Source organism: Solanum stenotomum, chromosome 6 (assembly GCF_019186545.1).
Source record: "Solanum stenotomum isolate F172 chromosome 6, ASM1918654v1, whole genome shotgun sequence".
NCBI lineage: Eukaryota > Viridiplantae > Streptophyta > Magnoliopsida > Solanales > Solanaceae > Solanum > Solanum stenotomum.
This window is the reverse complement of record NC_064287.1, coordinates 50,897,873-50,915,861: the sequence shown is the minus strand read 5'-3', so window position 1 is coordinate 50,915,861 and position 17,989 is coordinate 50,897,873. Positions and strand designations below refer to the sequence as shown.

General features: G+C 30.2%; 2 protein-coding genes and 1 pseudogene across 2 annotated transcripts; 1 reads left to right on the top strand and 2 right to left on the bottom strand.

The window, feature by feature from the left end:
- Positions 1 to 986: 986 nt before the first annotated feature.
- On the bottom strand, positions 987 to 1,697 carry LOC125868865 (uncharacterized; annotated as a pseudogene).
- Positions 1,698 to 1,760: 63 nt separating this feature from the next.
- LOC125868864 (uncharacterized) lies at positions 1,761 to 3,151 on the bottom strand. The gene is made up of 3 exons (XM_049549434.1): positions 2,715 to 3,151; positions 1,936 to 2,619; positions 1,761 to 1,838 (listed from the first exon to the last, which is right to left on the bottom strand). The coding sequence occupies exons 1-3, from the start codon at positions 3,117 to 3,119 to the stop codon at positions 1,761 to 1,763; spliced, it is 1,167 nt and encodes a 388-aa protein (XP_049405391.1). The 5' UTR covers positions 3,120 to 3,151.
- An 11,134-nt stretch (positions 3,152 to 14,285) lies between these two features.
- Positions 14,286 to 17,631, top strand: LOC125869422 (uncharacterized protein At1g66480-like). The gene is made up of 2 exons (XM_049550008.1): positions 14,286 to 15,026; positions 17,086 to 17,631. Exons 1-2 carry the CDS (start codon positions 14,358 to 14,360, stop codon positions 17,146 to 17,148), a joined length of 732 nt encoding a protein of 243 aa, XP_049405965.1. The 5' UTR covers positions 14,286 to 14,357; the 3' UTR covers positions 17,149 to 17,631.
- The last annotated feature ends 358 nt before the right edge of the window (positions 17,632 to 17,989 follow it).

Here is a 17,989-nt window from a genome sequence, read left to right as displayed (position 1 = left end):
TATTGTAATCATGGACTTGTGGTGCGTTTGAAAACATCTTGGACTTCAAATAACCCCGGAAGAAGATATTGGTCATGTCCTTATTATGGGGTAAAGATCATTTTTGTTTAAATTTTTTTAGCCGATTAAGAATTTGATTAACCACTAATTCCTTCATCCTTTTTCATTATTGAAGAGTCCTAGATCTTGCAACTTTTGGTGTTGGAAGGATAAAGAAAATATTGATTCAAGGTCGAAATTTGTGATTCCTAAACTAATACAGAAATTGGGTGAGCTTGAGAATATAGTAGAATCCTCTCAAACCTCAGCCACTGCATTTGAATTGATTGAGGTTACTGAAGAAGTTGACAAGCCGGGAGATTTCAAACAAGATGATGATGGTCTAGGTATGAAATTGAAAATGTTGCAAGAAGAGGTTGAGAAGATGAAAGTGATGCAGAATAAATGGAGAAGAACATGGCAGAATGTGCTCTTTTTTGCTGTAGCTTGTTGTTGCGTTATGGTTATAGCTATAAGCTATTGGTTCTGGGTGATAAATATGAAGAAATGTTCAATGAAGTTACCTTAAGTTGTTGATGTAGTGAGATCCAATGTTGGTGTAGTGTAGCACTGTTTATGTTGTAACCAATTAGGTGCAAAACTCTTTTGTAATGAGTTTTCTTATTTTCTTAATGTAATTTGGTGGTTTGTGTATTTGTTTGTGTTTTATTTACAACTGCATTCGCTAAATTGCAGTCACAATTGCATAATTGTACACATAAAAGTAATGCAAAACTGGCTGCATAATTGTTTCAAAAAGAGACAACTAAAATATCAAACTAATGCAGTCACAACTGCATAATTGTTTCAAAAACAAACATAGATCAAACTATGCAGTCACAATTGCAACATAATTGTTTCAAAAACAAACAGATCAAACTAATGCAGTCACAGCTGCATAATTGTTCCAAAAACAGCTAAAATATCAAACTAAAGCAGTCTCCATATCAAACTTCAGCAGCATTGGACCTTGTTCTCATTCTTTTGTTTTCTCTCATCTCTTGAAGACCTTGTTGAGTTACAGCAGCCTTTCCTTTCCATTTTAAGCCTGATTTTGGTTTATGATGCCCAAGATTTCCAGTCACTACTGAAGAGTTCATAGGCATTCCAGGCTAGATTCACAAAAATATGTTGTCTTAGATGCTTCATAAGTTAAAATTAAAAAGTGTGTAAATAATTAAGACAACTTACATTGTGGATTGTAAAACCACTCTGTGTATGTAGTATCCCCATTCCAACCATTCTTGGCCTCTTCCCTCTTCCAGTAGCACCAGGAACATCAGTAGTAGTAGCAACTACACTAGTTCTTCTTCCCCTTCCAGCTAAACCAGTTCCAGTTCCTCTTCCCCTTCCAGTGGCACCAGAACTATCAGCAGCAACACCAATCCCTGTTCCATTACCAGTTGCAGTTCCTCTTCCCCTTCCAGTAGCACTAGCCTATAACATAAGTTGATCAACAAAAATATTAGACTGATTAAGATGTAAATTAACAACTAAATGAATTACTATAAACATTACCTGTTTTGTAGAACCTCTTGGTCGACCTCTTCCTCTCTTTGTGCTTGATTGTGATTCAGTTGGTGCTTTAGAAGAACCAACACTTGACCTTGTTGAACTAGGCTCACATCCTTTCCCCATTCCTCTTCCTCTGCCTGCATTAGCTTGATTATTCAAATGACAACCCCTCTTATTATGACCCTTTGCATGACAAAGACTGCAGGTCATCTCAACACCTCTCTTGGACAATTTTCCTGTTTTGTTTTCATTCTGCTCCTTTCTCCTACACTTTCTAGGCCTTCCTGGTAGTGTTTTTATAACAGGTGGAATAACAGAAGGGTTGGCCGACTGTGGCCACATTTTCATGTTAGTAACTGGTTGAATGTAGTGACTATAGACCTTGAGATAAGTCTCCTTGCTATACCAATGTGCAACATAGTTAATGGGCTCCAATTTTCTAAAATGAAGTGCAGCTATAACATGACAACAAGGTATACCTCTTAGCATCCAAGATCTACAAGTACATGTTTGATTGCCTAGGTTCACAACAAATGTGTTATCCCAGCTGTCTTTAACCTCAAAACCATATTCACCATTCCATTCAAGGTTACACTTCATTGACTTTGTTGTGTTCTCTGTCAATACCTTTAGGGCCATTGGAGATATGTTTGTTATCCAAGTATCACAGAACTCCCTCAATTGTCCTATTCTTCTCATCACTTTGATCCTTATTTCTTCAAGCATTGTGATGATAGTTTTGTGTCTTGGCCCCAAAATCCATGAATTAAAGCTTTCAGCCATGTTGTTGTCAACACTATCACAACAGCTGAAAAACTTAAAGTATAATTTAGACCACCTCTCTATATTGTACCACAATAAGTCATCACATATTCCAGTGCCTAACTTCTCCATATGATCCAAATTTCTTTTCAATTCTTGTTCATATGTAGATTTGGCACATCTCCAAAAACAATTTCTTCTTTCAATGCCTTTCCAATTCTTAGACCAGTTGGCTAGAACATGTCTTGCACACATTCTTTGTTCTGCATTTGGCAGAAGATCTTGAATAGCTTTGTCAAGACCCTTTAAACAACAACATTTAGAATAACATGAGATCTAACTTAATGAATAAATTAAAAAGAAAATAAATGAATAAATAAAAAAGAAAACAAAAATACCTTCTGCATATCAGTAATGGTTGTCAATTCTGTTCCATCTCCTAGCTCAAGATCATGTCTTACAAGCTTGATAAACCATTTCCAAGTGAATGTGTTTTCAACCTCAACAACTGCCCATGCTAGTGGTAGCATTTGGTTGTTCCCATCCTTACAAACAGCCACAAGTAATTGACCTCTAGAAACACCTTTCAAGAAGCAACCATCAAATCCTATACATCTTCTAGCTCCAGCTTTGAATGCCTTCTTTAAAGCATCAAAGCATATGTAAAATGATTGAAACATTTTTCTGTCACCTTCAAAAGTTTCTTCACTAAGTCTCACCACACATGTGCTGCCTGGATTAGTCTTTAAGAGCTCATCTCTATAATCTAAAATTCTTTTAAACTCCTCCACATGATCACCCATAATTTGTTTCAACACAATGTTTCTAGCTTTCCTTGCTACAGTCCTCCCTACATACACATTCAACTCTTTCTTCACTAAAATTTGAAACTGAAAAACTCTAATGCCAGGCTCAGAAATAATTCTGTCCTTGTACCTTTCTGATAAGTACTTTGAATTCACCAATTTATTTTTGGTTGTGCCATTGCATTTATGTACTGGATTATAATTCTTCACCACAAAATCTCCTGTTCTTGAATCAATACTTCCAAACAACAACCATGGACAACCAGCAGTACACTTTACCCTCACTCTAGTTGCATCATTAACATATTTATCTAATTCAACATGTTCTTGAACTGCATATCTAGTAATAGCTTCTCTAAATTGCTTAACACTTTCAAAAGCAAGACCAGTCTCCCAAACTATTAACTGACAGGTAGGATCAAATACAACTTTCTTTTTATTTCTTTTTGCTCTTCTTGCTTTTCTTTGTCTTCTTATAGGTTGTTCAACCTCATCTTCCTCATTAACATCTTCATCAGTATCTATTTCAAAACTAACAGCTTCATCTGAATCAAAGTAAGGCTCATCTCCAGCTATCTTATCCTCAAAAGTAGTTTGTTTCTTGGATAAATATTCATCAAATCCCAAATCAACTCCTTTTTTTCCTAAATCAACTCCTTCAGATCTAGGGCCCTTTTCTTTTCTCTTTTTTATTTTAGCAGCCCTTTTCTCTTTCCTAAGATTTATAACCTCCTCATGAACATCACTACCATACTCATCTTCTCCTTCATCAGACAAATCTGCATTGTCTGAATCATCACTTGCTTCTGTTTCACTTTCCCAATCAGACCCAACTTCTGGAATATCAGATGCAGCAGCAGCAGCAGAAGAAGTACCACCCAAGTCTTCTCCAACACTAACAAAATCCCTACCCAAGTCCTCTCCAACACCAGCAGAAGCCCTACCCAAGTCCTCTCCAACACTAGCAGAAGTCCTACCTAACACTTCATCCAACTCTTCACCCACAATAGGTTCTTCAGGTTGTGCAGGTTGTGCAGCCTCTTCAAATCCTAAACCTTTACTACTCTCAAAAGTTTGACTAGATTCCTTATCAAAAGTAGTACTAGATTCCCCACCCACATCATTTAGATATCCAATTTCGGGGGGGGCCACAACAGCTTCTTCAACTAAATGAGTCACATAAAGTTCAACAATATCTCCATTTTTTAATTTATGTACAATACCCATAATATCCCTATCACTTTTAACTTCAACAACACGTCGACATTTAGGTGGTTTAATATAAACAACACAAGCAGAACAGTTATAGCCAATTTCTTTAACTATATCAACAAATTCAAAGTAGGACAATTTATCAACATCTACATCAAAACAATCAGTGACAATACCTCCTTCATACTTAATACGAGGTTTTTGTTGTAGTTTTCCACCATGGTGAAACCTTAAGGTAACGTACACATCCATCGTCAAACTGAAAAGATAAAAAAAAACTAAGTTTTACGAAAACCCTAAACTCGGTCAAATATTACAATCATCTAAACGAAGATTACTAACCTGGTAACTTTGTTTCTTCACGCAATTCCTTTGTTTCTTCACGAAAATCCTAAACTCAGCAAATCCTTCACGCTAATGACTTGTTATTCTTCAGATTAGGTCTTTAGATTTGAGAGAGATTTAGGGATATTTGTTTAAAAATGGGTTGGGTTGTATTTTGGGAACGGGTGGGTTATAAAAAACGGGTAAGATATTTTTAAAACCCTTTGCGACGTGGACCAATGAAAACACGCGTGGGTAACAATGCCCAGCCTTCAACTGGGCTGATGTTCGGAGGGTTGAAAATAATTCACATAAAAGATGTTAAGGGGGGTATATAAACACCCGTGTAGTTTAAGTACTAAAGTAAGTTTTCGTGCCAAGTTCGGGGGGGTTTTTATGTATTTTCCCAAAAATATATATTGGTTTATCATAGATATACTTGACCTTTTAATTAAAATATGATTAAAGGTTTTTTTTTTTCTTTTTTGCTAAAGAATAGAAGGATTTTATTTAATTTAAATAATAAGAAGGCTCATCGTCCATACAAAAGTGAAACTAATCTATGTGATCTAGTTCCAGTCACATTTCTTTCTAGAGCATTTGTTACGAGAGAAGAGAAGGAGATCTTCAAAATTGAGAACAAGTACACAAATTTGGAAAAATGAATATCATGGTGATTTTAATTAATCTAATATTGTGTGAACCTTTGGCCATTTGAATTATTCTTCATCACATATATTTAGCTTATATATTAAATTAAACATGTTGCAAAAACATTTATATTAATTTAGAATTGTAATTTTGTCATTACACTACATTTTCATGTCTAATATAATTAAAAAATGATTAGTTCTTGAAAAGGAAAAGAAATTGTTATTAAGAGAGACAAAATTCAACCTACTTATAATAATATTGGTGTGAACATATAAAAATCAGAAAAAGTAAAAAGGTATGAACACTTGACTTTGTAGGATAATTAAGTTAGTAAAAGTCAGCTTATAATACAATTAGTTTTAGTGAAAATTCAATGATTTATAGAGAGGCCTAAATCTCATCGAGTCATTCCTTAGAAAGAAAGAAAAAAAGATACCTAAATCAAGCCAATGAACATGATAATAGTCTGTTTAGCTAAGCTTCTAAAATCGATATTTATTTGTTTATTGTGTTATAAAGAATTTGTTAAAGTGTTTTGACTATCTTTTATCGATAATAGTTTCTGAATATGATTCTTAATCTTAATTAACTTTAGTTAATCAATATATATGCTTTCTATAAACTAACTACACCAATGAACATATGCATGTATATATCTTGGTTATAAAAGCTAGTGTTCATAACGTAAAAAGTATTATTACTTATCCACTTTTAAATACGATTATTAATTAGAGTATATAATAACGACTCTTTTTTACGTACACGAATAATTATTCACGTGTTTTATTTTTAAAAAAAGATTAATATTTTTTATATATATACTCCCTCTGTCCATAATTACTTGTCTATTTTTAAATTGGCACACATATTAAGAAAACAATAATTGATATAGTGAGTTTACCATTTTACCCCTATTAATTATGAAGTGGATGAATTAAAAACTTAAGATTTTCAAAAAGTCTAATATTTTTCAAAGTAATAAATTGAGGGTATAATAGAGAAAAAGAATTTGTCTTTTCTTGATTTGTCAAAATAGACAAGTAATTAGGAAAATAAAAAAAATGGACAAGTAATTAGGGACAAACTGAGTATTATCTTAAAATTTGCATAACTTCTAGAGGAGGTCAATGTTGGTGTAATTAGTTTTAATCATCAAGACCAAAAAGTACTTGACGATGATGATGAATAATTAATGGATTCACTCATCCACACCGTACCTGATTAACGTACGTAATCCTAATTATTACTAAGTAATCAACCAATTAGATAGGCAGTACAAGTTCTATACGTGTACTTAAAACCATAATTTACACTAACATGGATTAGATCACTTTAAAATGGTTTAAAAAAATAAAAATCAACTAAAAGAGAAGAAGATATTCAAATTTTCCGGCCATTAGTTCATTTCGGGTCAAAATGGACTAAGCTTATGATACGCCGACGGAAACTTTTAAAGATAAGGCGTATATGATATCTAAGGTAAATTCATATCAGAATGGCAGAGAAAAGTGAAGAGATTTATAAGATATAACTCATGTTCATATGTAATTTGGTGCTCTATGTGACTAAAGTGAACAATATGACAAACGTTCCATGAATTTAAATCATGACAAAGGTGATTATTAAACTCGAAAGAAAACTCCATGTGGACCTATCGCAAAAGCAGATATTCAATACATGTTATGATTTTAATTTTGATCGTAAAAAAAGCTAATAAATAAACTCGAAAGGCAAATCCACTTGAACCTAGCCCAAAATGGACAATAGCTAGGTGTCATGAATTTGAATTGTGACAAAACTAACAAAGATATTATATTTTCATGAATTAATTATCTGATATAACCTCAAAACTTGAACGGATTCGACTAGTCATATTTTATGAAAATTATTTTTTACATACTATATGGCCTTGCTTAGTGGAATTTTCTTCAAGATGGGCAGCCATTTGTGTTTCTAGGAAGTGTCATTTGTAACAAGTTGTAGTTATGATGGCACAACGTGCCCAAAAAAAGTTCAAAGGCGCCGCCTATGGGACTAATAATAATCAAAAGCTGCATGCATGGCCTACGTATACCTTTTCTTCTACTTTATGTTAAAGTTGGATAAGGCTAGAGAAGGGAAAAAAAAAGTTTTTGGATAATAGGACTTTTTTGTAATGTCATGTGAAGAGAGTTCGAAACAAAGTTACTGGGTTGATCGGTTGAATTCATATTTCAAAAATTAGCTTTGATCCTAATCAATCACTACTATAAGAAAAATGAATTAATTAGTGACAGATTATGTGGCTAAACAACGTAACAAAGATGGGGTATCAAAAGATTATGTTAGTTACAAGTAATTTAGTGATGTATTATGATAAAATATAAACAAAAAAAAAGTGTTAGCTAGAGCAATTTATTTAATTACTAATAGATTAGTGATCAAGATCATAGCTAATTTCATTTATTTATTTTTGTAGTGATGGAATGTATTTGTTATGAATTTGTGACGAAATTGTAACGAATTGATATTATCATATATTCATTATAAATTTGTAGCTGAATTGTGACAATCATGTTTAGTTTATCATAATTTTTTTTCATTTATATAAATTTTATCTTAAAATCATCAAGACTATTCCATCACAAATTTATTTCTATGTTTTTTGATATAATGAAACCTATTCAAGAGTAGCCTCTTTTTTTTCAGTGTCCGGTACCTACATTAAAGCCCGATTAATTTGAATATATACCGCGTTGTGCTCCATTCAGGAGGAAGCACAAAAGCGCTCTCTACCAAAAAAAATTATATCAAAAGCTTGAATTTAAAACCTCTAATTAAAAGGTGAGCAACCCTATCCACTGCCCTACATCTGTTGCCGGTAAGCATAGCCTTAATTTAGTCAACAAAAAGGCCATGTTTTTTTATATACCGACTTTTTTATTTCATGAAAAAGCATTGCCTTTATTAGAAAAACAAATTACATTTCTATTCATCACCTTTTGTTAAGTCGGAAAGTGTGGTATTTTATCAAATAACATATTTTTCACAAATTTTAAGTATGATCTAATATTGTGATATGACTCATTTAGGAATAATCTTGGACTATCTTCCCATTAAGCAGGATTTTAATAGTAAAATAAAGTAAATAATACTGATATTGAATAATTGAAGTAATTAGAGAGATCAACAGAATTTTTTTTGAAATGTCATTTCAAAAGATTACAATAGTATTTGAAAGTTAGGTCTATCCAATTTCCAAATTATTAGTATTTGATAGACTTTTCACTATACTTTCCCTACCTATAATTCTAGTGATGTGTATAATACCAATTTGACTTGATGTGATAATTTGGAAGGTAGGTTGAACATCTGTCTCACCAATTAAAAAAAATCATTTTCAAAATTAGCCGTTTATTTTCCTTTAATTTTGTGTAATGACAAAATATGTCGACAAAATGATATGGTTCAGCGAATGGGGCTGAGATCTCAGGTCTGAGTCTTAGGTATGAAAAAATCATTGATAGAGAGCACTTCCTCTCGAATGGGGCCTTTCGCTATGCGAATCCAGATTAATCGAACTTCAATATAGATATTGAATATCAGATAAAAGAAATAAATAATAAATATATATGTCTACATCCAAGAAAAAAAATTGTTAGGTAATTATCTTTCAATCTCTTGTCTTGGTATATGGGGATTCAAATTAAAATAAAATGTCCTTTACACATATGATATTATAATTTAAAATGAGATCGAAGAATAATTGAAATGGCAAAGAGTTCACACTAAACTATTTGTCACTATATGTTGTTCATTTTCCTATAAATGAAGTGGACCTAAATTACCAATTCTCAATTTTGAAACTAATTAATTATGAGAAATAATTTCGGTTCTCTATAGTTTTATCTTGAAAAAAACACTAAGGTCAATCTAACCAATGTGAAAATGAAAAGAGAAACTTTGACAATATAGATTGATCGAAAATATGATAGAAATTCAATATTGTACCTATAAGTACATTAGAAAACATATTGAATTAATATTTTTGTAATGAGAAAATCATATCATAATTTCACATGAAATTCAAAGAGCGCAAATACTAAATCGAGAACGATGAAGGCATGAAAAATAAAGAAAAGATATTTACGAACGAGAATTGTTAAAACTAGAACCTACAAGAAGATCAATCGGCTAAAATAAACCTGAGCAAGAAGTTCTTGGCTGGCCAAAAGCATTTATTAGTTTCTTTTCAAAAAGTTGTATTGTTTGGCAAATGGAATAAAAGGGACATCTTTTTCCCTCAAAATAAGCAAATTAATTAATTTTATTTCCATGAGAGTTGGATTTTGGTGAAATTAAAGGATATAGCAAATGGAATATAGGTTGAAAATTTGACATAAGTTCCATTGAAATTTCAAACAATTAGGTGTAATAGTACTTTATTATAATATTATTGATCAATTTTCAGTAGAAAATAATGAAAAAAAACTATGAAATTTTATTTATTTATTTTTATTTTAAAAAGTTGGCATGAAGAAATATGAGCCAAACATATTTGATTTTCATTTATCACCAATCAAAGTTTTTTATGCCAAAGTTTTGAGGACCTTGTGTTTCTCATCCAAATAAGAGCTACAAAATTATATATTACTCCTTCTGTCTCATATTATATGTCTCATTTTCCATTTGCACTTGCATTAAGAAATAAAGTAATTTTACCCTTTTGCCCTTATTTAATGTTTGATTATGACAACTTTGTAATAAATGATGAAATGTTAGATTTCAAAAATATAAATGCATTTGAATGACTATTTAAATTTTAGAGTTTATTTTTGGAGCCAAATTTTTTCACCAATTTGATCCAAAAAAAAAATTAAAATCAAGTTTTTCCCATCTCAATTTTCCCATATATTTTGTGTAAAATACTTTTTTATATTTTTATATATAAATTCTTAAAGCAAACATGACAACATCACACAATATTCAAATTCCATTATTTCAAATTGATCTAAATTTTCCTTTGAACTTTTTGAAATGTCATCTTCCTTGATAAAATTTGTTGAAGCTTCAACTTTCAAGATTATTTTTGAATTTTTTTTCATCTTTTTTTTTAATTTGTTTGTTGATATTTTTTTCAAAATCAGATTTTATAGAATAAGTAGTGAATAAAGAAAGTAGTTAATTAATGAATGAAGTACTCTCTCAATGAAATAATTACTTGTAGATTTCCTAGGTTAGTCAAAGTAAATATATTTTCAAGATTAATTAATTAATCTATCAAGGGTATAATGGGCAAAAAATGGTAATTTATGCATAGATTTTATAAAATAACATATAATGTGGTCCATCTATTTTTAGAAAGGGGCGACATATAATATAGGACGGAGGGAGTAAAAAATCATTATCGTTAAGTAATTTTTCAAACAAGGCTGACTTTTGGATTTAATTAGTCAAATATGTTGATTTCTATTTTCAACTACCAAACTTGGATTTGTCTACCAATAGTCATCTTATTAGTCAAAACAAATTTTTATTTGTATTAATGCCACTATTACTTTTTTGTAGAGGTTATTTTTAGAATTATATGGCACTTAGCTCTTTATGTTCTAGAGGTTTGATTCTGAATTATTCAAATTTATTTAGTTTATTAAGTGTGTTTTTTTGTTTTATAATGGGAAAAGGTCTGAAAAATACTTCAATTTTGATTGAAATTATTGTTACGATATCAAACTTTGGGAAAGACCTTTTACCCCTTGTACTATTTAATAGTGTATTTTAAAAGTATACATGTGTCTACGTGAACATCATAAATATTTCATCATTTTAAATACTAATGTGTCCACGTGGGCACATATATACCTTTAAAATACACTATTAAATAGTGCAGGGGGCAAAAGGTCCTCCATAAAGGTTGGTATCGTAACAGCAATTTCGGTCAAAGTTGGAGTATTTTTCAAGCCGTTTTCCCTTTTATAACCATTAATTATTTGTGCATTCTTAAATGAGCAACTTTCACATATAACAAACATAAAAATCATATTTGTATGTTATAGCTATGGTTTGCATAATTGCGCTCCATAGCAAATTTTATGTTTGTTATGGAGTTTTTGATTTGTATAATTCGCTAGATACATCCAATTTTATACAAATTGTTCAATTTTGTATAAATGAATTTATACATTGTAATTTGTATAATCAAATTTGTATTTGTATAATTATAAGTGTATAGGACGAAAATATATGTATTTATATTTGTATATACACTTTTCTCTCGCTTTATACAATTACAAATGCATTTTATACATTTGTATACTAAATGGGTAATTGTATACCGAAAATGACTAATTGTATATCGAATCAGATGGCAAAAAAATGGAATGTTTACTGCGAAATATAGCTATAACATTTAATTTAAATTAATAATTTGTTATTTCATACAATTTTCCCTTCTTAAATATTTCAATAAGACGTTCATTTAAAAATTCACATATGTTATTAATTGTTATGCACAATCGTTACCATTAATATTCATGGCGCATTAATCTACTACTGCATAACCTCTACCACCAACCATCTCCAACACTAGTCTTATCGGCAATAGTACCACAACCATCTAACTAGCCTCAATAGCGTAAATATAGGTAACCCGCTCAAATCATCCAAAATTTTAAGGGTTGAGCTCAATATAATTTGAATTAAGTTCAATCTCAACTCATTAAAGTTTTAACATATTTTAAGAGAATCCTCGATTTAGCCCAGTTTCAATCCGTTTTAAGACTCTATTTACATTGATGTAATGTATGTTCTTAATTGAAGGTATGGTTTACTATTTATTTTATATCTTTTAGAATTTATATATCCATTTGTTAACTTTTCTTAAGTTAAATTCAAACTGTGGTTATAAAAGTTAAATAACAATATGTTAAAATTATTGAGATTAAACAGGTCAAATTGAGCGGATCATGACTCAATACGATTTTCAGTCCATTTGAGCCCAACGTAAACTTGGACGGATCATGACCCAACCCAATTTCTATTTTAACTCATTTTAATATCTTCAATTTCAGTTCAATCGATACATTCTACACCCCTAGCTATAATGAATGTATATTTGCTAATATGAATGTATATTTAATTTTATACCGTACCTTCAACACAACTAATTAGAATAAATTTTTCTACTATTCAACATACTAATTCTACTAGATCTAGAAATTTATACCATTTCATAATTAGAACACCAAGTTCGACCTTAAGTAGTAATTGAAGTCGTATAACGGAAACAAAAATTATCTGTCCACTATTTACCTTTACTTTAGTATGATTATATAATTATAACAATTAGTAACAACGTGCATTCATAATTCTATCTACGTGTATATATATATTTTATAGATTAGTATAACAAATTTGCAGACTTTTTGCATGGGGACAAAAATTGATTAAAATTAGAACAAGTCTATGTTTGGTGAAGTTTTGATAATTTCAACATGAAAAATTGAAAAGAGAGTCAAAAAAGCACAAGAGATGATGACAAAAAATGGGATCTTTATCAGAAATTCACGGATCCACACCTTTAATTATAATTAATTAATTTATATTTAACTAGTGAGATTAGATTAATATTAAAATCATAGACTTAATTACTCACACTACTAATTATCTTTCCCCACTTTTCACGCACTAGAAGAAGAAGAAAAAATACTTATTATGACATTAGTCAAATAATGACTCAAATATACTTCACGTTTTATTAGCCCTATCGAAGGGGAATGTTCAATTTAACGTGACACTGACATTTTAATTTGATAGACACATATATCAATAACATAAATTTCATCAATAAGTAATTTATTTTCTTCCACTTTCACCACTAGGACCTCCTCCAACGACACATCTAAATATTTTTTTCTTACCCTTATCGTCTATTAAGTCATTATCTAGCGATAATTAAAATGATCGGATAGTGTAAAAAAAACTTACACAAATATATAGACAATGAGTATTAATTAGTTAAACTCAAATTTATTTATTTATTATTAAGACGGCAACAAAATGTAGAAAGTTAAGAGGTGCAAAATCCGTTAAATGTGGGGAACATGGTAGCTTCGCTGGCTACCAAAATTAGTAACGTCATCCATTAGATAACGGAATGTGACATATCTCGTGAGTCATTTTCTATTATTACCTAAATTGTTCGGACTTTTAAAAAAATATTGTCACACTCACATATTCGAAAAAATATATTGTAGAAATATATCTTACACATGTAATTTTAAATAATTACGTATTTTATCCCTAATTAAGAGCTTTCGATCATATATTGCGGTATACACACCTAGATACATGTATTCTTGCTACTAGATAAACTAAATTAGAGAGACGAGCAAGATAGTCATTTATCTCAGATATATGCGAATCACACTGGCCAGATACATGTATCTAGTTGATTCGTATGTATCTGGGATATCAAATAGATAAGCGAGTGACGAGCAAGATGGGAGGGAGGCGAGTAAGATTTAATTTGTCTACATATCCAAATACATTCGAATTTACTTGGATATAGTGTATCCAGAATAAATTGCACTTAATTTTGACTCCATGTATTTTGAGATGCATTTATCTGAATGCACAAAAATCTGATAAAATTCGTAATATTATAAATTAGAATTAGAATGTATCTAAGTAAGTAGCTCCTATTAAAATTTCGATAAGTTTCCCAATAAAGCGTTTTTATAATATTTTCAAAATTGTCAAAACCTGCGGTACTCTTTCTTTGACCTATACACATAAATAAACAAATAATTATATATATACTGCTACTTAAAATCCCTTTAAATATCCTTATTTTACACCCATTTGTCCTCAACTCGTGACAGTATATTTCAAGAGGATTCCAAGAAAAAACATATCCATAATAAAAAAATAAAAACCAAAAAAAAAATTGTTTCTTATTTTATTTGTTATATTATATAGTCTTCATTATATAAAACGAAGAAAAACAAAGCGCAACCCTTCAACTAGTATCAAACAAGAAACACAAACAAAACAAAAAAAGCTGATATGGGGAATAGTCTAGGAAGAAAAAAAACAACAAAGGTAATGAAAATCGATGGACATACGATGAAATTCAAAACCCCAGTTTATGCAAACGAGGTTCTGAAAAATTATCCATCGATGGTATTATTAGAATCAGAAGAAGTAAAGCATTTCGGGGTACGAGCAAAGCCATTAGAGCCTCAACAAGAGTTAAAGTCTAAAAGGCTTTATTTTCTTGTTGAATTACCCAAAATCCCCGAAGAGAAGAATAAAAACCCAAGGAGGGTCCGTTCAGGGATCCAAATGAGCGCGAAGGATAGGCTTGAGACTTTAATGCTAGCAAGGAGATCCGCGTCTGACTTGACAATCATGAAGCCCGCTAGTGTTATGATGAGTGAAGAGTATTCGTCTAGCTTTGCTTCGGGCCCACTCAACGGTGTTGGGCCTCAGGCCCAACCCGTGAGGTTGAAGCTAAGGTTACCAAAAGCGGAGGTGGAGAAATTGATGATGCAAAGTAAAGATGGGAGTGATGTCGGTGAGAAAATTATGAAACTTTGCATGAATAGTAATAACGATGGTGTCCAGGCCGACTTGTTTCCGAGTAAAAGTGGATCGTTGATTGAAGAAGATCAAAGTCAATGGAAGAAAAATAATGGAGGAATATTAATTAAGAAGGGAATCAGATCTCGAGAGGTAATGTTCTCTTCATTATGGACATTGATCCACTTTTCATGTTATGTTATTTCTTTTTTAATTTTTAAATTTTTTGGTTCACGATTCTCAATATATTATTATAAAAATAACGCATTAGTAACTTAGAAATATATGTAGTAAACAGATATGTTTGTTTAGATTCTTCAAAATGTTGTTATATTCACATCATTCTTCAACAATGCGCTATTTTTAGAGGATTTGATACGTACCTGTAAACATGAAAAGGAATAGATCTAGTAGTTAATATAATTTATGTTTTTAATTTGACTAAAACTTTACCTCAATTAGTAGAAGTTACTGAATATTACATGATTCTATAGAGTAGCTCTGATCTTTGATATAATAATTAAGTTATGTTTAAAAATATTTACTTGAATTTGATGTATACGTCAAATCAATAAATGAATGATATGCTCACTATTTATCAAGTCTTAAATCTTGTGATTTTAGTGAGAAATATATATAAGTCTTGAAAATTTGCATGAACAACATATTTTATAATTTTTAGAAATATATATGTAAAAACAATAGGTATATGAAGATCCTTGATCTCTCTAATTTTTGAAAATTTTCTCATTTTCCTTTTGTTTTTTTATTTTCTTTATATTCCACCAAGTTTCATGACATACTTTCTGATTCGTCTCATGTTATGAATCGTGTTTTTCATTTGCACTTTCTTTAAGAAAATACTAAAATCAGGAGAAGTTTTTGACTATTTTACTATCATTTACTTATATTATTTATTTTTATTAAATACTTACTCTATTAAGGTGGTTGTGTTGAACTTCTGAAATGATTTGAGATAACTATTTTTAGAAATCACGTCAGATAAATTGTGGTGACAAAGTACAAAAAATTTCAGAAGTCAGAAGTTGCATGGTCAAATTAATTTTGTCAACTTACATGAGTGTGAAAAGCTTTCCTTTTACGGAATTTAATTTCAAAATTGACTGCTTCAATATTCTTTAAAAATTAAATTCTAATTTTTACTTCAATCATCAACTAATTATAACAATATTATTTAAATTGATTTAACAATTTTACTTAATTGAAGCTTTCCAAAGTCAAACTTTGATGACTTCAACGTTTTCTTCTTTATATTAATTTTTTTGTATGCATATAGAGATTAAATATAAAGTTTAGATATCTACCTATAAAAAAAATAAGAAATTGGTTACGGAAAAGGAAAGTTTTATTTCCGTAGTACGTGATAAAATAAAGTATTTATACGTGCATGTAATACTAAAAAATAATTATATTTTTAAGACCAAATTATTAAAAGAAAATAAATGAAAGAGATTGAAGTTGAAGTGTGAAATAGTGCCTTATCAACTAATTTGTTACCTAACGGCTACCAAAAATAGTTTTTGTTAAATCTATTTAGTTTCTTTAATTAGTGGATAAGATTTTGAAGGAGTTTATAGATGATATCAAGAATAGGTCATATAAAAACAAGAATTTTCGATAGACGTTCTTGTCAAAATATCATCGATAATCTGAAATATCTTACTGAAAAGTCGTTAGAACTTGTTTTTCACAAGTACAATTTTAATGATTTTTGTGGAAAATTTGCTTGTTTCTAGTCGTGAATTAAGTTTTTAGATTTAATCTTCGAATTTCAAAGGAGATATTACTAAGAGGTATTGTCAAAATTGTGCTAAGATGAATATGATTCATTTGCTCTTATTCAGGTATTTCAAATTTGAATTCTGAATATGAAAAAAATCTTGATAAAGAACGTTTTTCCCTGGACCTTGAAGCCATATGGGGAGTGTAACAAACATGTTTGTGATTTTAATTTGTTAGCCTGCACTATTTCACACGTAATAGATTCCCAAATATTTTTATTATATTTATATTGATTAATTCATTATAACTAACTATGATGTGATCAAGTTTGGTTGCACACCAATATAACGTATCCAAAAATTATAATATTGTCTTATGTCAATTAGATTAGGAATACAATTTTTAATTATGCATTATAATCTTCTATATTTGTTAATTATTTTTAATCTTTATGTTCATTTGATTGCAGAAACGTGTAGGGTTCTTGCCAATTACAGAAGGGGAGATTCAATTAGCAATGACAGCTTCATAACAAAGAGAGCAAAAAATAAATAAATCTATTTTATTATATTATATAGTTTTATGTACAAGTCATCTCCGAATTCACTCGCAAAATGTTTCAGCTATTTATAATTAGTACGGTCAGGGGTTCGAGTCGTAAAAACAATTACTAATGTTTGCATTATGATAGCTAGGCTGTCTACATCACACGCGGCTCTTTCCCAAACTCTGCTAATTAATGCAGGATGCGTTGTGCATCGACTATCCTTTTCTTTTTTTAATCAGGTTTTAGTCATTTTCTGTATAGTAAAAATTAAGAAGCTGAAAATTAGAGGTGAATTATGTGAGAAACTGGTTATGATATATTACATTTGTATCCAATTTTTCACTTTTTTTATTTTATTTTTTGGTTGGTGAAAAAATGAGACTCTAATGCTATTTCATAGTACATTAATATTCAAATATGCCGTTATGTATTATTGTATTATTAGAAATCGAATAACCCCTTTGTTAATTTTTTTATTCATTCATTCATATTATTGACGTTAGCAAATACTATCTCATATTTGCCCTTGTTATTATTAATAGAAATTCAACGTGAAATGAACTGATCATTACCCAAATTCTTCTAGAAAAAACGTTTAATTTATTTACTCCTCAAACTTTTGAGTATGTGATTTAAAATTACGCTCAAAGTATGAGACTTTTTCTTAATGGAAAAGGTAATATTAGACCAAAAGTCTAATCAAAAGGCATAAATTGCTCAATTTCAAGACGCACAATGGTTTAGTCAATCATATCATAGTGGCGGAGCTAAAAATTTTGATCAAGAGTGTGCAATTTTTTTTTTATATATACATTGTGTTAATTAA